The sequence below is a fragment of the Hakea prostrata genome, chromosome 4 (genome assembly GCF_041222555.1).
Source record: "Hakea prostrata isolate BN-2017 chromosome 4, UWA_Hpros_2, whole genome shotgun sequence".
NCBI lineage: Eukaryota > Viridiplantae > Streptophyta > Magnoliopsida > Proteales > Proteaceae > Hakea > Hakea prostrata.
This window is the reverse complement of record NC_142603.1, coordinates 35,856,783-35,878,694: the sequence shown is the minus strand read 5'-3', so window position 1 is coordinate 35,878,694 and position 21,912 is coordinate 35,856,783. Positions and strand designations below refer to the sequence as shown.

The following is a 21,912-nucleotide window of genomic DNA, read 5'->3' as shown; positions in this document are numbered from 1 at the left end:
TTCTCTCAGTGTTTCTCGTCGTCTGCTAATGCTACACAATTCAAGATTGGTGCTACCTTTCAAGTTTATTTTTATTGTGCAAGCTAGAGTTTTCTTTGTGTATACTCTAGTTTGAGGGGAAGTGTTGAAGTATACTCAAGTTTTAGGCTGTTTTACTGTTCACGTGAAGAAATATTATGCCAGTGATGATACTCTACTTTCTATTTCTAATGTAGGAATCTTGCTACACAAGTTTTGGGAGTTTCTAGAAAGCATAGTTTCTATTTTCTATTAGTTACTAATTTTAGAAATTTCATTTTTCAGTACTTTCTGTTTTGGACAGATTTTCGGAGTTAGAAGCCTAGAAAATTCAGTCCATAAGTTGTACTCTTTATTTCCTTTTATAGATCGCAAGATGGCTTGCTTCTCAAGTTATAATCTAGACTATTGATATCTATAAATAAGAGGCTGTGAATCCAATTGCAAGCTTATGTGATTCCTATCAATTCTTCTTCTTTCTTCTTCTCTTCTTCTTTTCAGTTTTTCTTGTTATTGCACTGTTTGGTTAATTAAAGTTTATTTTCTAACACCATTTAACCTATGGAACAAAGGCCCAATACCAATATCTATCAATTCTAGATTGATTTCAAAAACAAATAGTCCAATCTGGATCCAGGTGTGGAATTCTGAAATATCGGAATCGGCTTCTTCTTCTTCTTTAAGATATCGACCTTAAGTTTCGGAGGCTTTTTGGGGTCATCATGGCTTGGTTTTCAGTGTTCAGCCTAATTTGAGGCCAATAAACACACTAGGAGTGTTATCCAGTCAAAAACCTAACCCAAAGTGATGTACTTGATGGACACATGCTTGGCTTGTATATGAGCGAAACTGAAAGTCAGGAATATGAATCTTAAACCAATGAAATACGGATATGATGCGAGGGAACATTAAGATCTTCATTAAAATGCAACAAAAGAAGAAGAAAAAAAAAAAAGAAGCATCAACTAAATTTCAATATACCAGATTTTGGCCCTTCATTTCAAGCGTATAAGGATCATTTTGGTCTGTTTTCGGTATCTAGCCTAATTTGAGGCCAAGAAACACATTGAGAGTGTTATTTTTGCTTAAAGTCTAACCCAAAGTGGTGTTCTTATCGCCATATGCCCAACTTAACCCAAAGTAGTGTTCTTGATCACCACATGCCCAGTTGCGTGCAGGCGAAACTAGAATTCTGGAACATGAATTTTAACTAATGTAAATATGCATATGATGCAAGAGGACACTAAGATCTCCATTAAAATGCAAGAAAAAAGACAACTAAAATTCATTATACAACTCTACAAGTAGTCAAGTACAACAATACAAGTGTAGAAGTTAGTAGTCAGTAAACTCAGTACAACTATACTAAAACAGTATAAATGTATAACATAACAATATCCAAATTAATTACATGTTACAAATTTACAATCATAACCCACCTATGAATAAGAATAACCTAATAGTAGTTGCCATGTTCTAGTGGCTCCATCATCTCAATACCAAGATGGTGCCTCGGTGGATCCATCCTTTGAGCAGAGTAATATTGTGCTTATACGATTCTCCCTCGACCATTGGACATACACATCCCATGTCATGTTTCCCCTAGGGTTGTCAATGTAGTTGACCATTACAGCTCTGTAGGTCTTGTAATCCACATTTTTTAGATACCCTATTTAAGGGAACGTGCAATACGAACATGGAAGAGGAGATGGCTCTGGTGGTGGTGGTGGTTGCCATCTGTGGACTCCACATATGTCTTTGCCCACAACCCAGGATCCGCATAAGTAGCACCTTGGTACCCATATACCATCCCGTCACGGTCTCGAAAATAAGTCTAAGTGTGTCCCATTAATGCTTGATAACCAGGAGGGATACTGTAAGGTCCATAATTGTACAACCCAAAAATAGATGAAGCGCTCTCCATACCACTGTTGTGGGACTGGGAATCTACGAGTTTCTAGTATCCGAATCCTCTAGCTGTGGAGCCTCTAGACACATCCAAGCTCAAGTATCCCATTGAACCTACCAAGTGGCCTATATCCATAGGATGGTAAGATTTATATGATGAGGTGTCACCCTCATATCCATATCCATGTTGTTTTCCCTTCACCTTTCAGTTGTTGTTCATAGGATGACCATGAGATGCATCCCCACTATGATCTACATCCTTTCTAGCATGGGTGAACTATCCCTAGTGTATCTCTTGGGAGGCAGTTGTATCTCTAGTAGTGGAACTGCCATACGCCCTACAAGTGCTCCTCCACCACCATGATCATTTTCATCATCATCATGATTCTTGTGCTCATCATCTTCAGCCTCATTATCATCCCCATCATCACCATCACTATTGTCTAGGAGTGAGGGTCTCATCTAAGTCTTGTGTGTACGTGGAAGGGAGATCCTCATTGTCACGTATGGCTAAGGCCATCACCCAATCCTTATCCACAAAACCAACTGCCTCCCATGGAAGAAAATTCGACAAAAATTATCGAAATTTCGGTCAAAATGTCTGCAAAATCGCAGATAGAAATGAAATATAGTAGTAGGAACACGAAATGTATTATATCGTCGATACGACATGATATTTCGGTCGATATTTCGACCTATTGTCATTTTGACCCAAATCGAGCGATATTGCCTCTTACATTTTGAACTCTTTTTTTTTTATTTCTCTAGCTTTCATCCCTCTTTTCACCTAATTTCTACAAATCCATTCATTCAAACACTAGATTTGCTCCTCCATTTGTGGATTTTCTCAAATCTTGCAAGGTGAGTAACCAACTTTCTCATTTTTTTTATTTTTGTTTTGTTTGTGCCTTAAATCTTCTTGATTGCTTCCAAAATTTAAGTATGTTTACTTTAGAGTGTTGATCTATGACTTTGTAGTGTCAAAATTAATTTTTTATTCTTCCTACTATTTTTTATTTTTCTGTTATTTAAAAATTATTTTGTAAATTATGTATATGGCTAAAAATGTATATGTATAGTAGATGTATAAGCTTCAATTTAATGTATGTGAGAATTGAGACACCATAATGCTATGATGGTGTTGAATCAATTTTTTTTTTCTATTAATTATTTACTTTTACCATATTTAATTTATATCTAAATAATTTAAAATTTATTTAAATATTATAAAATAAAATAAAAAAACTAATTAAGGGTTAGCCATTAGTGGAGCCTTATGGTTATGGAGCTTATGGTGTCCCTTCCACTGTCACCTATCAAATACATCAAATAACTTAAATGTCATTAAAATTCCATCCATATGAGTATCACAATCTCGACTTTTGAGAATAGAATAATAAAGTTATACAACCATTAGAAGTTGTTCTATGTTAGTCATTAACTTATAAGTTCATAAGACAAGCAGAGAATGATTGATCTTCCTTTGATGTTGTAGATGTGCTAAGAGTAGCTATAGGTGAAAATCTGGCTGAAATCCACAAAATAAGGGGCAAAAATTGAGAGTTCTAGCGAGATATGGCGAGATTTAGGGCGAGATCTCGAGCGAGATCTCGAGCGAGATATCCCATTTCGCAAAACTCAATCTCTTTATATCTCGCGAGATCTCGCCACCATGGTTGCATCTACTTCTAATGTTAATGGTTATGGACCTTATGGTAACCATCTCGATTATTAGGCACGGGTGGGGCACACTCAGACTTATTTTCCAGGCCTTGACAGGATGGTATATGGGTAATATGGTGTTACTTATGCGGATCCTAGATAAGGGGCACATACATTTGTAGAGTTCATCTTCAGCATGCAACTACCAACACTACCAAAACCATCTTCTCTTCCACATCCGTATTGCACATTCCATCTGACAAGAAATCTTAAGTCTGTGGATGACTAGACCTATAGAAATGCAGTGGTAGACTGCATTGACAACCATAGGAGAAACATGGTTGGAGGAGAGAATAATAAAGGCACGGCTCATAGGATGGATCCACTGAGGCACTCATCTTGGTGTTAAGAAAATGGAGCCACCATAGCACAACAACTACTATTAGGTTATTCTTATAAATAGGTGTGATGTGATTATAATATGTAATTCATTTGGATATTGTTATGTTATACATTTATATTGTTCCAGTATAGTTGTACAGAGTCTACTGACTACTAACTTCTATACTTGTATAGTTGTACTAGACTACTTGTAGTCTTGCATAGTTTTATATTGAATTGTAGTCGCCTTTTCTTTTCCTTTCTTCTCCCTCCCTTTTTTCCATTTTAATAAAGGTCTTAGTGTTCTCTTGCATTATATGCATACAGACATAGGTTAAAAGTCCATTTTCCAGACTTCCAATTTTGCTACATACCGCCAGGCATGTGGTGAACAAGAAAACCACCTTAGGTTAGGTTTTAGGCAAAAATAACACTCCCAGATTGTTTACTGGCCTCAAATTAGGCTAGACACCGAAAACAATGCCATAATAACCCCAAATACCCTCCAAGATGAAGCTTCAAAATCTTTAAAAAAGAAAATCCAAAATTTCAGCAAAATTGTGACCTCGGTAGGAGCCGAGATGACCAATATGGGAAAAATTTCGAACCTTGGTTCTAGTAGCCTAACAATGTCTACCTCATTCATGGTGATCCTAGGGTTTACTGGTAATTGCTGCCCTGATACCAAACTGATGTAAACAAAAATTTAGGGTCAGGATTTTTTGAATGAATTAATTAAAATTAACGGCTAGCCCAGGATTAATTTCTTTTAAACAAGCAAAATATCAAATCTAGATGAGATGAATAATATTGTTAAATAAAGATGGGGATCTAAATGTGGAGGATTTGGGTAAAAGAAATAGTTTTAACAAAACTAAATAGGATGGTGGGGAAAAGTTTTGGGCTTAACAAATTCCTTATGAAATGACATTGGGTGACTAAAATTGTTACTAAGGGTGGTAGGAAAGAAGGATGAAATAATTCGGAACAATATGGGTTAATTCTTGGAAAAGAGAAGGATCACTACTATTTCTTCCTTGCTTTTCTTTTCTTTCTCTTTCTTCCTTTTTTCTTCCTATCTTTTCTTCTCTTTCTTCTTTCCTTCTTTCTTCTTTTTTTCCTTTTCTTTTCTGTTTCTGGTCTGCAATAAGGAAGAAGAAAAGAGACAGTTAGCCAAGAGGGTAAGAAAGGGAACGGGGTACTGTAAAGTAGGAAGAGGTGGGGTAGGGGTGGGGGGAGGGATTAGGGTTGTTGTAGGGGCTTGGGAGGGCCATTGTCCAGGTATGACAAGAAGGTGGGAGGGGTACTAGGGCTACACTGAATAGGGGAGCGTCTTGCATAATGTGAGGAGGTGGGGGAAGGGGCTGAGGCTGCTGCGATTGAGTGGGAATGGGTGGGGAGGGCCTGCGATGGTAGGAAAGGAGAAAGGGGCTGGGGTTTGTTTACTTGGAAACTTGCTGAAATTTCTGGAAGAAGAGTGCTAAACAAAATGTTGTTGTTGATCTTTGAAGAAGAATCTCAACTTTAACTCAACCATAGCCTCATCAACAGAGACCACAATCCTCAACTCCAATAATCTTATTCAAATAAGCTGACTTAAAGAATCACATAGAACGAATAGGCTATATAGAGCCTACTAAAAGACTCTAATCCTAAGTGGGTTTCCTTTAGGATCCCCTCACACATAATCTCAACTGTCTAAATAATTATTTAAAGATCTAATGGAATCTCCTTGAAAATAGATTCACCCTAAGACTTAAATACTAAAGGAACTCTTCTTGTAAATAAAAACTGATTAGAGTGTATCCTTAAAGAGGAATCCCAAAGACTCCAGAACTTATCCTTAACTCAAACTAGATTCTTGACCGACCAACAATCCTTCGAAATTAAAAAGAAAATTCTGAAATTTAAAATTTAGCACTAATTAGGGCTGGGATGGACCAAATTACCCCTCTTGGAGGTCTCTGCCAGCCCTAGGTGAGCCACTTTGGAGTGTCCTTAGCCCACTCTAGGGATTGAGGCCAGGGGCTGAATTTTGGTTCATATCAACAAGAGCTGATTCAAAACTCCCAAGTAAAGTCAAGCTTCTAATAGAAGAAAATTACATACAACAACAACAATAAGCCTTTTCCCAACTAAATGGATAGTTGCCCTCCAATCAGTTCTGTTTGAGGCCATGCTAGATACAAGGCCTAAGCTATGCATATCTTTTTTCACCACTTCTCTTTAAGGTTATCTTAGAAGAAATACCAAATATAATCCACACATGGACAGAACGAAAAATTCTGCCCCTGACCTATCAAGTAGACTCAAAAGAAAGCAATTAAAATTGAAACTAAGCAATTGGCCAGCAACCCTAGGAGATGGATAATAACCCTAGGTGGCTTCCTTTGCCCTCCACTTGGTCACGGACTTATTCTTGGGCTGGGAGGGCTAAACACTGCATCAATCTAAAGCATGTATCAGCCAATTCTGAGTAAAGATGAAAATACAAGTAGAAACCCGAGACATGGTTCTCATGGACCTCATGGTGACCAGGCGACCTTAAGACACTGGAGAGCGACCTAGGTGACATGACACCCATATAGAAATGATAAAATTATATAATCATGCTCACATGCAACTTAGATGTCAAATAAATGCAATATCCTATAATTATGCTAGTAATGACCAAATATATAATGCATAGGATTAATAAAAGCATATTCATGAAAAAAACAAAATGATAAAAAGGTGCACATGCAATAACATTGAACAACACGAACTGTGAAGCACTATAGTAATATCCTAGAAATTTGTTCTCTAGAAGAAATTCTTAGTATCTATATTCTTTGAGAAGAAAGATCATCACTAGGCCAGATGCTTTTCAAACTTGAAACAAAAACTTAAACACAATATAAATTCCACAATAAACTTCTGGTGATTACCTCAGGGTTTCCCTTCTCTCCTGAAGTGCTTGCTCCAGTCCCATTCGATGTCTCTATTGGTCCAGGACATACAACTGTGACCTTAATCCCTTTCTGGATGAGCTGGACCATGGGAAAAAACAACATGCACAGACATGAACACAAGCACTTATACATATAGTGAGATTTGGAAAGAAAGACACTGTTGATGATATGTTACAAACAAGTAACTAGTATATCTCTAAAAGGTGACATAAAGGAACTGAAATGATTTCACAGACTTGCTCCTGCAAGCATGTGGAAAGAGAATCGCTATAAGAACTAGCTCTATGCCACCGGAAGAAAAGCTAAAAGGAAGAAATATTGCAATTGTCATTAAAACTTCCAAGGAATCACCATAAAAAATTTAAGGGAAAAAAAAAAGAGCAAAATCAATTGGTGAAAAATAATATCAGGAATATATAGTACACACAAAATATGGAAGAAAATATTGAACAAGAAGTCAACAACTAAGGGAACTCAGATGGACTTGACCACGGTTCCAAGGGTTGCAGTCTGTTACAAGTAATGAGACTTTCTGAAACATTTTTTAACCAGATGAATGATAATGAAACTTCTGATAGTTGTCAGCTACATAGCAAAAACCACCTAGGTGATGCTTTGACAACTCTTCCTCTTATGATGCTACAACATTAAATATAGCCACAAAACTGCTAATATACGGCAGAACATCTAGAATTTCAACTGCAACACAGAGCCTTATAAGTAAAAAGCAGTTCTACTATAATATTCTGGCAAAAATTAATATCAACAGATACGGAGGGTATGACAGACTGTCACACAAAGAACAAAATCCCGTCGAAATTTCCCATTTTGGGAACCTCGAAACAAAAAAACTAAGGGACCAAAAAAAATCCTAAGTTTTGATCGAAACTTGTCAAAACCTCGAAACTTGGTTCAACCCAACTAGACCAGCTGGTTCATGAGAAGAAAAAAAATCCCAAATTTTGTGGGAAACATGGGAAATTTCGTGGAAACTTGGGAAATTTCATGAAAACTTAGAAAATTTCAGGGAAACCTGGGACTTTTTCTTGCAAGTTTCATAGCTTTCCCATATTTTCAATTTTTTTGTTTCTTTCATGTTTCCCCAAATACCCCCTCCAATAGGACTTCCCTATCCAAATTGCGTATTCCCTCAGACTGGTTATCTTAGGCATGTTGATGATCAAACTTATAAAGTTACAGTTGTCGATTAACTTGACAACCATAGGCATAAAATGTCATGGGATGTCTATGTTCATTGGTTGGAGGAGAGAATGTTACAGGCATAGTACTACTCAACTCACAGGATGGATCCACTAAGGCACTTCTGTTGGCACTGAGTTGTACTTTCTTTTTATTTTCAGTTACTTTGTATTTGATGTTTTGAAGTTAGAAATTATATATTGAATGTTATGTACTTAAGTAGTTAAGTTTATAGTGTACTTCTCGGACAACTCTACATTGATGTTATGTACATTAAATAACATCTACATTAACTTTTTTAGCAAAATACAGCCAATGTGTTCTTTATTCTCTAATTAGCTTAAATGCAGAGTCCCACCCTAAAATACTCCTTAAAACCTGTCGAAACTTCATGTCGAAACTTGCACAAAAAAGTCTTAAGTTTCCTCAAAATTTTCCAGTTTCTCACCTAGGTTTCCCATTTTCACCTAGTCGAAACTTGAGTTTCCCTCGAATTTTTTTCTATGCTGTCACATATGGTGTTCCCATCAGCTTTTGTTACCACCTGTCAAGAACTTGATGTGAATAAAACATAATTGTGAAAACAAAGACAATAATTCCACAAGATCTGAGAATGATCCATTATTTATGAGCATTGAACCATGGTATGTGTGATGATTAGGACCTACCAGACATGAGGACCTTGCTGGTCAAGATGCGAGAGTGAGAGAGGAAGAAGAAGACAATGATGAGAAGAGAGAGAGAGAGAGAGAATGAGAACAAGGAATAGAGGCAACTCAAAGAGAGACCATATCTCATCTTATCCACACTAGTCCTTATATAATTACAATGCTGGTAGAGTTACCCAAACTAGATAAGATCCCCTACCTTTTTAACCAAATTACACTCAAACTAATGAACAGAAATAAGAAACATAAATCACAAGAAAGGAAATAAATCTAAGTTCTAGCTCATGCTCAATTCCTTGACTTGGGCACCACTTCACACCAAAGGTCATCCATCCCTTTCTTTTTTTCTGTAAGAAATGCAACCTGTTAACACCACCCTTCAAGATGGAGAATACTGATTGCCCAATCCCCAGCTTGAGACTACCTCGCTGAAATGCAGGACCAAGCAAAGGCTTGGTAAAAATATCTTCAACTTGTATAGCAGAACTCAAATGTAATGTAGATATTACTCCACTCATGACTGCATCACGTCAAAGTGCAAGTCCACCTCATCGTGTTTTGTGCGCTCATAAAACTTTTATACAGGGTTGCTTGCGATATAGATGGATGCTTGATTATCACAAAACATCTCCACCGGTTCTTCTATACCAATTACTACCTTCAAAAACAACTTGATCCAAAAGATCTCAGAGAACATGTGTGCCATGGCTCAATATTCTGCTTCAGCAATCGACCGTGCTTTTCCATGTAACTAGATTTCCTCCCAAGAAGGTGCAATCACCCGAAGTAGACCTCCAATCATCCTAAGATCCTGCCCAATCAACATCAAAATAGGGACACAAATTCATCTATGAATTTTTCTTATATACCAAGCCTTTCCAAGGGGCCACCTTAAGATACTGAAGTATCCTAGTAACTACATTCCAGAGCCTTTTTTGGAGCATGCATGAATTGACTCACCACACCAACTGTATAGGACAAGTCTGGACGAGTTGCTATTAGATAAATAAGCTTTCCCACTAACCTTCTATATCTCGGTGGACCTAGAAAATCTTCTCCTTCATCTCTAGACAACTTGATGTGAGGATCCATGGGTGTATCAATAAGTTCACACCCTAACATACTAGTCTCTGTCAACAAGTTAGTCACATATTTATGCTGAGGGAGGCTAATTCCCCACCTACTCCTCAAGATTTCAATGCCAAGAAAGTATTGTATCAAAAAACAGCTGCCTAGGAAAGCTTTTACTTTGTCAATTCCTGCACCATCACTTCTGGAATGAATTATATTATAAACATAAACAATAAGCATAACAATTCCATACTCCTTTCTGCACACAAAAACATAGTGATCTGAGTAACACTGAGTAAACTCAACTTTAGAGAGTACAAAATTGAAATTTTCAAACCAAGCCTTAACGGATAGTTTGAGGCCATAAATGCAATTGCAAAGCCAGCAAACCTTGCGCGAATTACCCCCTGAGCAACAAATCCAAGGGGTTACTCCATATACACTTCTTCAAGTAAATTGCCATAAAGGAAGGCGTTCTTATCACCCAATTAATGAAGACGCCACTTTAAATTTGCAACCAAGGACAATAAATATGAACAAAATTAAGGCAGGCAACAGGGGAAAAAGTCTCAGAAAAATCTACACCGTAAGTCTGGGTGTAGTAGCCCTTCACCACAAGTATAGCTTTCAAGTTTCAACCTCTTTATAGGCCCATCTGACATATATTTATTTAATAGCAAAAACCGAACGACACTTAACCAAATCCTTACCTAGAGGCAAATCAACGAGTGTCCACATATGCCTAAATGTAGAGCCTCAACCTTTGACTCCATATCCACTTTCCAACCCAGACCAAAAAGAGCCTCAGACTATATAGATGGAACAGTGACAGAGGATATGGTAGTGGCAAGACAACGGGAATTACTAGGAATGTGAGCAATAGTAACATACTCGAAAATAGGGTACAATGACCGATGAGGATTTAGATATTTACCTTTCTGGAGAGCTACTGGTAAGTCATCAGGATTATCAAACATAGAAGGAGGATTGGAGTGAATTTCCATACCATCTAACTATTTTTGTCTCTTTCTTTGGTGATAGACCAATATAGGAGGAAATTAAACTAGGACTTCATCTGGTCCTAGAAAAATTTCAATATTTTCTACTTCAGTGGCCTAAACCAATTCAGAGATAGTATCATGGACACTTTCCTCATTACCCTAATCAGACTCAATTAAGAATAGCACAGGAAAAGGAGTATCAAACATGTCATCATTAGAAGAATTTTCCGAGTGATAATACGGCGTACCCTCAAAAAATGAGACATCCACAGTAACAAATTGCCATTTTGATATACGATAAAAAACTTTGTAACCCTTTTGGAAACAAGAATATCCCCAAAAAAATGCATTTAGAAGCTCGAGTAGAAAAAAAATCCTTATGATGGGGATAAACATGTGCAAAGCAAACACAACCAAAGGTTTTTGGCAGGACGGAAAATAACAGCAATTTGGGGTAGACAATTTTAAAAGGAATCTCATCTTTTAAAACTATGGACAATTTTAAAAGGAATCTCATCTTTTAAAACTATGGATGGCATTCTATTTATTAATGTGCATACAGTAAGAAGGGCATCACACCAATATCCTTTAGGAACATTAATATGAAGTAATAGAGAATGTGCTACTTTTAGTAAATTGCAATGTTTTCTCTGAGCAACACCGTCTTGTTGAGGTGTGCGAGAGTAACTCAACTGGTGAATTATGCTTATGGAAGAACACAAATCAGAATTGCACCTTTATAAATTCAACAAAGAAATCAGTGATAATTTTCAACACCCCATTTCTATCTTCAATTGGAAAAAGAAAAAAAAAACACCAACCAAGTTGTTGGTTGAGTTCTATTAGGAGTTTTGGTTCATGTAACTTTCTATTTCCTGTTGCCCAAGTAAAGGTATTTATCTAATAGTGCTCTTTCCACTTTACTATAAATAAAGGGCTTGGGATCACACTAATCAATGCAATCCATTCTACCACAATCATCTTTCTCAACATGGCATCAAAGCCAAAGATCGATTAGGGAAGGAAAAAAGGGGGAGGGGGAGGAGAGATCAATTCTACCTGAAAAAGATCCTCCACTACCATTGATTGATTTTCTCTCTATCTAGTTGATGAAGATCCACCACTGCTGATACTGCATCTACAACTAGAACCCATCATTGCACTCCATCGCATCTTCTTCTTCACCAGAACCCAATCGCAAAGACTTGCTCTTCTTCCGCAACAGTCAAAACCCATCACAGAGATCCCATTGAGTTGCATCTCCATTGCTTGACTTGCGCAACACCTTCCCTTCTATCACCTCAACCAGAACCATCACATCGGAAAAAAAAATAGAGGAAAGAACACACCTGCTTCTACCCATCAACCCTACCCTGTTTCAACCCATCGACCCTACTTCCGCCTTCCTCCTCCTTTTGCCTTATTTTGCCTCTTTTAAAACCATTGATTGAACTCCATTGAACCAATTAACCAGACCCAATCAAACCAATGAACACATTAACCAAATTGACCTCTGGTTTCTCCTTTTGAACCAAATAACAACAACAACAACAATAAGCCTTGTCCCAACTAAATGGGGTCAGCTACATGGATTCTTGCCTTCCAATCAATTCTATTTGAGGCCATGCTAAATACTAGGCCTAAGTTAAGCATATCCTTTCTCACCACTTCACTTAAGGTTATCTTAGGTCTACCCCTAGGTCTTCTAGTTCCTTCAATCTGGATTATATCACTTCTTTGTACAGGGCAAGGGTACCATGCATTCCTAGTTAAATGGAGGGGCAAACCAGTCAATGAGCGTTCATGGGTCTGTGCGAACAACTTCAAGAGGATTGATCCTGATCTATATGAGATATACCCGATTTTCACCCATTGATCGCAGATGAATGTTTCGAGAAGGGGAGAATTGATATAAGGACAAAGCAGGCCGCCAACAAGAATAGAAAGAGGCCCTAGGGCCGCTAAGCCCATGCGCAAACCTCTAGGGGTATTTTTGGTCTTCGTCCTTTAATTTTTTTTGCTTTATTTCTTTAGTTAGTGATGTTAAACCCAATTTTAGTTAGGGGTTTTTGATTAGGGGTTTTTGATGATTTTCCTAAAATTAAGGGCTGCCTAGAATCTTCCAGCAAATAAGTCTAATATTATGGGATGTATGGGATCCAGGGTTCACAAGCGTTGGCTAAAGGCTTAAGAGAATTTGTCCAGGCATAGGGTAAAAGGGGTTGAGGGTCTTAACTTGAAACATTGCTCTAATGATAGGTTCAAATTTGGATTTAGACATTAAGGTTTAGAAACAAAGGTCTTAGGGTTTCGGTTAGGTTAGAACTTAGGAATGGGGCTGTTGTTGTTACTTGTAATTTCAGATTTAATCCCAATCACTTTAAGTTTAGCTGGAGGCTTCCTACTTGGAGTGGGACTCTTAGGGAAGTCAACTAGGGTTAGGATTTGGAAGGGGAAGTAGCGTATGTGTAGGAAGTGCCAATCCTAAGTGGGTTTGGAGTGTGGTTGAGGGTCCAAGTTGAATCAAGGTTTAGGTTAGAGGATGAAGATGAATTGCAGAATTTTATGGAAGAAGATGATGATGAAATTATGAGAGAGAAGAATTGAAACTCATTTGAGACAAGTAACCAGAATCACAGAGAACCAATTTGGCTTTACGCCAGGAAGATCTACAATGGAAGCTATTTACCTCATTAGGAGGCTTATGGAAAGGTAATAGAGAGTGTCCTAAAAATCTTCATATGGTCTTTATAGACCTAGAAAAAACTTATGATAGTCCTAGAGTTTGATTTGGCAAGTACTAAAGAAAAGACATGTTGCAAGTAAATATATGGACATAGTTAAGGTCCTTAAGGATGTATATGACCATTCAATGACAAGTGTAAGAATAGTGGGCGGACAAGGTAGTGAATTCCCAATTACAGTTGGGCTACATCAAGGATCAACTTTAAGCCCATATTTATTTGCACTTATTATGGATGAATTAATAAATACATTCAAGCATAAGGTTTCTCGGTATATGCTTTTTGCCAATGATATTATATTGATGGATAAGACACAAGTAAGAATTAATACCAAGTTAGAATCATGGAGAGGAACTTTGGAGTCAAAGGGCTTTAAACTAAGTAGAATGAAAATAGAATATTTTGGTCATGATTGGGTAGACGACAAGGTGGCAAAACTTCATTATAAGGAGAGTTTTCAAAGTGATTGTTTTAGGTACCTTGGTTTAATCATTTATAAAAAAGGTGATATAGAAAATTATGCTTCCCAAAGAATTAAAATAGGGTGGATGAAGTGAAGAGGTGCATCCGGAGTCTTGTGTGATCGACGTATTCCTTTAAAGCTCAAAGGAAAATTTCATACGATTATCGTTTGACCAGCTATGACATATATTTTAGAGTGCTGGGCTGTTAAAAAGCACCAGATAGATAAACTCAGTGTGGTAGAAATGAGGATGCTAAGATGGATGGGTGGTAACACTAAGAAGTATAAGATAAGGAATGATAATATTAGAGGTGGTCTAGGAGTAGCTCCAATAAGTGATAAGCTATGAGAAAGTCATTTAGGATGGTATGACCACATCCAATGGAAGCCTATAAATGCCCCTTTATGGAGAAGTGATATAACTCAGATTGAAGGAATTAAAAGAGCAAGGGGCAGACTTAAGATAACTTTAAGAGAAGTGGCCAGAAAGGATATGCATACCTTAGGCCTTGTATCTAGCATAGCCTTAAACGGAGCTGATTGGAATGCAAGAATCTATGTACCCCACCCCATTTAGTTGGGACAAGGCTTGTTGTTGTTGTTCTTGTTGTTGTTCTTCAAGATGAAGTGCAAGAAATTTAAAAGTGTTACGATTGTAAGCATTTGATGGAATTAAGGATCAAGATGAAACGAGGGGTGATATGCAATCCAACAGAGAAGGGAAGGTAAGAGGGTGGGGACTAGGGACCTAGTAGAGGAGGGGTGCTGCTGCTGCCATAGGCAAGAAAAGACAGAGAGAGAAAGGCCAAGAGGGTTGGGGAGGGGGGTGTCATAGGGTAGGGGAAGGTCTAGGATAGATCGTAGGGGGTGCGGGAAGGGGCTGGGGTGTTGTGGGCCTTGGCAAATGATGCTACCAGAGTATGGCAGCAAGGGAAAAGGGGGACTAGGGTTGCGCAAGGAAGGGAGTGGCTGTAGGAGGTGAGGGAAGGGGATGCAGTATGCTCTATTTACTTGTAGGCTGCTGTAGTTTCTTATTGATGTTTGATAGAAACTGGAAGTAGACTGCTAGACAAAAGAGATGGTTGCTGATTTTTGAAGAATAAACTTGCTGAAAATCCGCTGTGGCCCCCTCAAACAAGAACCATGGTCAGGCTTAACTTTTACAAAGAAAGATCAAGCCATTTATAGCCTACTAAAGACCCTAAACCTAAGTGCGACCACTTTATAGATTAGGATCCCATTACATTTAATCACAACCATTAAAATAGAGACTCTAATTGACACATGCAGAAGCTAAAATCTTAATCAACCCAAAGATTCTAATAGACACATGCTGAAATCTATTCAACTAAAGACTCTAATTGACACATGCTGGAATTAAAGATCTAAAGACTCACATGCTGAAATTAAAACCTAATAACTAAAAATGCATGCTGAATTTAGAGAATTAATTAGTCTAAAGGGGGAAGAAGGACAAAAATGCCCCCTATGGATTGGCCAGCCTAGGGAGGCTCCCCCCTATGTGAGGGTTTTGGGTCCAACTTAGGGTTTTGGCCAAGGGCTCAACCCTGTTCACGTTAGTTCTCCCCTTCTTGAAAGCATTCATCTCCTAATGAATGAGCTGATCAAATGTTCTTGGTTTCAGTCTCTGGAAATTTCTGGTGTGGACTTGTCCTCGATCTTGCAGTGAGGAGGAAGTAGTAGATGCTCTGCTGCTAGTACTGCTCCAAAACAGAACTCTAGCATGGTAGGACTGGTGGGAGTGAAGTCTTCAATCCTAGGAGTCTGTTTGTCAAAAGCGCCAGGAGGAAAGAGGAAGTGAATGGACATGCTCTGGAATCCTTCCTTATCATCAACTCTGTCAGTACTGTAGCTAAAGCCTTGAAAATCCTCATAGTATCCCCTCCAAGAAAAAATTTGAGACCAAACGGAGGGCCAGTTTGACTAGGAATTGGGGGGCTGGCCCTGATGTCTGTGGGCAGCATTACTCTGCCTGTGGTGTGAAAGACATAAGGGATCTCCAATGGGGATGCCCTGTTTATGCACTTTGTGGGGCCACCTTTGTCAAGTATTACGCCTTGACATCAAGGACTTGAATCTCCTTGTCCTCCACCGTTTTAGGTACCACTTAATTCTAGGGCACAATTCAACATCTGAATCCAGAATTTGGTTCAAATCAATCAGGCAGGGTCCGCGAGGTTCACAGGGGGGTCTCAGATCACTCATGCAATACAAGATCAACATCATGGTGCATTTTCACCAACAACATACCTGCAGCCAACATCGTCACAACCTTGGAGCTGAGGATGACATATATGCATCCCCGATTCAGGAACCATGGGATCAATGTGCTTTAGGAGCCTAGAGGATCTCAACATTGACAAGCACCATCATTCAGTGGTACCTAAAAGACTACTACGGTGAGCATTGAATCAACAATAGACAGGTTATGGGGATGAGCAAATGGGGGATTTAACGGTAGCCCTTCCTTTGAGAGAACTACAGCATACAGACATAAAAATGGATATAGGGGGTCATCTAGTACAATTATGTCTGCACATGAATATGGTATAGATCAGAATCAGGATTAGGATCATCATTCATGGACACCACATCTATGGATGCCCATCACACCGAGTCCATCCATCATCCTCTAACAATAGCTATGATGAGTCAGTGACCCATTCCTTAGTTTGGAATATTTCTCTGAGGCTCACGTTGGGACCTATAGATGGGCAGTTATAGACTACCAAAGCAACTAACCCAAACCATGACATGGGATGTGTATGTCCACCATTGAAAGGAGAGGCTGAGACAGATGCAATGGTATGCACTCATGGGATAGATCCACCAAGGAACTACTCGTGAATTTAAGTGGTGATCTCGGATTCACAAGTTTCTCATTGCTTTTTTAGCTGTGGTTACCATGTTATTTAACATTTCATTTGATTGTATGAAACATCTAAAGTAAGTTTTGGTACAAGTTACAACTCTTTTTATTTGTCAGAATGAACACAATGTCTCTCAATTAGTAGGATTTCAATGAGTACTTTCATTGATCTTTTATGCAAAATACCTCTTTCATTGTGTTAATTATGCTTTAAACAGGGTGTATACAAGAACCCAGGTCAAAAAACCACCAAAATAGGGCCGAAAGCAGGGACCAGACTTTCCAAGCAAAAGTACCTGGTTTCTGCTGAGATGGCTAATTTCAGCCATATCTCAGTCTGGAGGCAGGCTGAAACTGGCCTAGAAACCAAGATCTTGAACCTTGGTTAATAAAGAGTTGAAGAACCAAGACTGAGAAGGGTTCCGAGGTTAAAGTCAAGCCTAGACACCTCCGATTGGTTGAAGATCAGAGTTCAACCTTCATTATCCATTTGAACATTCCATCTTCAAGGCTCCATTCAGGTATGCTGGCAGCCTACGTCAATCCCCATTTCCATTCTCTTGTATTTTCTATTTTAGACACCCATTCCCTAGTTTGGTCTCTTCTTCTTTGCCACCCACATCAACAACAGCCGCATCTCCATCAGCCACCAGTCCCACCCAAGCCATCAATCCACCTCCATCCCCTTTACCACAATCCAATCATCAGATCAAACAAACCAGCCAATCTCCAAATCTGGTCATTCTTCTTTTCATCACCCAATTTCCCTCCAAAATCAAGAAAAACTTAATATCTCAACATTCCATCATCCTAATCCATCAAAACTTTTGGGGATATTATTCTGTGCAGTAAGTGCTAGACTCTATCCAAGTTTCATCCATTCCCAAAACTTTTCTTCCCCTATCTCAAGAACCAGTCCTATTTCACCTAACATCCCATCACTCTAGATCTCTCCAGAAACTAGCAATGTATCATACTTGATACTTTTCATTGCAATCGACTAAACCAGGGATTTCAAATGCGTCAATCAATTTCGGCACTTTATAAGTAAGGACATTTTAGTCTGTAGGCAGATCTTTTACTAACACAGGTTAAGCGGGTCCAGTAATTGTCAGAAATGCAGGGGAGATTGTCAAAAAGGTCAGTGAAAGTCTGAGTAAGTGGCCTTTAAAATTGCTACGTACCAATGATTCAGTGGTCAAAATTAAATTATTGCAGGTTGTAAAAGTATATTACACGAAACACATAATAAGATTCAAAGCCACATGAACTCACTCAAACAATGTAATACCAATGCTAATCATTTACTAACATTCAGATCCTTACAAAAGACTGAATTATAGAAAAATACCTCAGAACGGAAAGAATGAAAATATCCATGTAGCGCATGCTTAGAAGCAGAATATACAGCCTGACCTGGTGTAGGCACTTTTCCTGCAGCACTGCTCATCTGCGCAGAAGTGTAAGCAAATAAACCTTTTATTAATAAGGAGAGAGAGAGAGAGAGAGAGAGAGAGAGAGAGAGAGAGAGAGAGAGTCAAGGAAAGGCAATCAGGGTAGGCATTCATGCAACGTTGGCAAGCCTGCAGCTATCAACAAATAACAAACACATCCCACCCTAAAACTATCTAATCATGGACCACATCTTGGACAGACATAATATATTAGTATACTTACGAGATGGTTAGAGCATCACTATTTGATCAATGCTCTTCTCAAACCAGTGGTTGTAATTCGATAACTGGAAACTCTATTTGTAATCATTTGAGGAATTGTAGTTGCCAGATTAACAACTAGGTGGAACCCACTCCACCATCCATGAAACTTTTTCCTACCCATTTATATTGCCTCAAGGAAATACAGTTCATAAAAAGAGGAGAAAATTATTCCATATCCAAATTTCTGTGACTTTATATTCAGAAAATTAATTGATGGAATCTATTAAATCATACCACAACAAAATGGCCCTTCCCTCGCCTCAACATTGATGGTGCCAATAGCCGAGTAAGAGATATTGTTCCCAGAACATTTACATCGAATGTAGCCTAAATAAAACGGAAAAAGAATTGTTAAAATTTCACAAAAGGAATGCTCATTACAATTATTTTGTTCTTCTAAGAAAGAACGATTATTATTGAGGATGTACACTTGATCAGAATGCCCAAGCGAATGAATGATATCTCTCACTGGATAACTCATTGACTCAAATAGCCAAGATATTATCTTGAACAACAAAAACCGGTTCAAAGTATCTGACGTCATTTTTCTCTCCCCTTATTTTTTCTGGATATCGAAGAGCATTTATTGTTCTTATTTTTCCTTTTCCAAATAATATACTACACCAAAATCTTTCCCTGAGTTGTACCTTCAGACTTTCTTCTGGTACATCAAGAACTGTCGTTTTCTGCAAAGATAAACACAAACAACCAAAGGGAGTTAGGCAAATGTTGATTATCTGGCAACTTCATCTTCACTAGGTTATCTTCAGTGATATCAAGATACAAAAGGTTTAAAGAAAATAATGACCTGTAGACTCAACCTCTAGCACCACATCAAGTGCAGAGAGTAATAGAGAGGAATACATCAATAGTAGGGAATGATTAAAAAGGCGTACTAAAGGCAAGCTTTAAGACTTTAGAGGCATCTGGTAACTAAGAAGCTACAGCACAAATGACATCTCAAGTTTGAATATAGCTACCCACTCCCAAGTCCCCACCAATGTCTCACATCCTTGCGCAAACCACTAATATAAACAATGTGCCACCAGATGCTAACCATTTCTAAACATATTATTAATCCATTTTCGTCTTACTGCAAGCAATCCTGACCAAGAACTAAGACCTTATGCTGGATTAGCAAATGTTCGTAAAAACAAGGGAATTGAATATCCTTAAACACCCTCCTGGAGACATCCGTGTACATATATTCAGATTTTTTAAGAGGGGAATGACAATGAATGATGTGGACTCATATTTGATGTCAACTTTTTGTGGTAATTATGGAAAACTTGTGTTAAATTATGATGGAAGAAAATTTTAATCTAATGTAAGCTGCAAAAATAATGAAGCTAGATGTCATTCTCAAGAATCTTAAAAAATAAATAAATAAAAAATAAAAAATCATGTCACTAAAGGTTCCACCCTATAGGTTCCCAAAGATGAATTAATGATGATTGCAGTTTCCAGCAAAAGAATTAAAAAATAAATAAATAAATAACCCGGACAAACAAGCAAACGAATCAAGCAGCAACCGCTCAAATAGGGATTGCATTCCCAAGCTCACTTCTTGTGTACATAGCTTTACATATACCTGATGCTTGTATCTAGGAGTGTGTTATGAAAATTGGTTGTCCTTAGTGGATAAACCAATCAGAAGTCACTTACAGGGCGTTCATAGGCTGCATTGTGCACCATATAATCAACACCAGCACCAGAAAAGAAGGACTCCACTTTCTGTACAGCTTCTCTCAGAGCCTCTTCACCAGACGCCAAATCCAAAGGTAAAATTTTCACTCCATCAGGTGCATTTTTACCTAGAGGAAGAGTAAGATATCAATAGGAGGCACAAATAAAACTGGAGTAACAACTAATGAAGAATCAGTGAGCATAGGGATTTTCAGTAAAAGATATACCAACAAGTTCTGTTTTGACTCTCTCCAGTTCAGCTTCATTTCGTGCTGAAAGTATAAGCTTGGCTCCTAAATTTGCAAATTGCTTTGCAAGAACCTCTCCTAATGATCGAATACAAAAGCAGGAAGTCATCAGGATCCAAAATCAACAGTTGCTGAAAAATCTGTATGTATCTTTGAACATTTTCAAAGAAGATATTTCCACTGAGGGTAATTCATACCATAAGATATTTAAAGGCTGCCATCTTGTTTTCACAGGAGGGTCATGAGGCATGGGGACTACTTTTACAGGGCAAGTGGATGTTTTAGGGAACCCATGATCTTGGAATTTAAAAAGTCCTAATGGAACTTAAAAATTGGAAGTTGAACATTAACAGTACTCCTTCAGCACAAATCTCAAGGGTGGGAAACCTGAATAAAATGTCAGGAAAAGACTCAATTACCCTAACTTGAATTAACCCAGCTAATTTTAACTCAATTACCCTAACTTGAATCAGCCTAGCTAATCCTAAAATTTGAACTAAGGTTAAATTGGGCTCAAACTTTAAAAAGAATGAAAACAAAGTAATCAAATCTAATTCTGTATCTGGCCCTTGCAACTGATTTTAAGCCCATTCTAGGGTCACAACCAAATACACCCTGTAAAGCCAGCAGCCAACAGATTAATTATGAGAAGTCATGCCTGACATTCAGCCCAAACGCCCCAATAAAAATTAAACAGTGGTTCTTGCGTATATTTAAGATCAATATGGTGATGGTTTAAGAAAATTGTTGAAAGAATTGTAGAAATCCTAACTTGTGTTTGAAAGACACAGCAGGAGCTTTTTTTAAACTAATAACTTTGCCAAATATAGAACAAACCAAATATTCCCAATGTGAGAATATTAAAAGAAAATATAAAAGATCCTAACAAAGATCCTAGCAAATCTACCCTTAGTAAGGAAACCCCAAATATGGAAAGTAAATCTAAAATCTTCCTTACAACACTCCCCCCCCCCACATTGGAGCATGGATATTTACAATGCCCAACTCGCTAACAATATTACTAAACGTCATGGTACTAAAGCTCTTCATAAGCACATCAGCCCGCTAATTATCTGAAGTAACAAAGATGATATGACTCTGTCCAACCCTCAATTTTCTCTTTGATAAAATGCTGTCAATTTCAACATGCTTGGTCCTACCATGCTATACTGGATGGTGAGTTATCTATTTGAGTACAATTGTATAGGAATCTTCAAATTTGATCCTATCTCCTAAAGCAGCCCTTTTAGCCATAGTACCTCATAAATGCCCTAAGCTATTGCCCTAAATTCAGCTTTGGCAC

At 38.0% G+C, this 21,912-nt stretch overlaps 1 protein-coding gene across 2 annotated transcripts in view; it reads right to left on the bottom strand.

Moving 5' to 3' along the window:
• The window catches only part of LOC149018752 (NAD(P)-binding Rossmann-fold superfamily protein), a 37,303-nt gene that overhangs the window by 7,603 nt on the left and 7,788 nt on the right, over positions 1 to 21,912 (bottom strand). For both annotated transcript variants that reach the window (XM_089152909.1, XM_089152908.1), the window contains exons 4-9: positions 20,589 to 20,687; positions 20,341 to 20,489; positions 19,323 to 19,361; positions 18,910 to 19,002; positions 18,309 to 18,407; positions 6,897 to 6,998 (exon numbers count right to left, since the gene is read on the bottom strand). In XM_089152909.1, the coding sequence (XP_089009035.1) occupies positions 6,897 to 6,998; positions 18,309 to 18,407; positions 18,910 to 19,002; positions 19,323 to 19,361; positions 20,341 to 20,489; positions 20,589 to 20,687 (581 nt within the window). The remainder of the gene's footprint in view (positions 1 to 6,896; positions 6,999 to 18,308; positions 18,408 to 18,909; positions 19,003 to 19,322; positions 19,362 to 20,340; positions 20,490 to 20,588; positions 20,688 to 21,912) is intronic.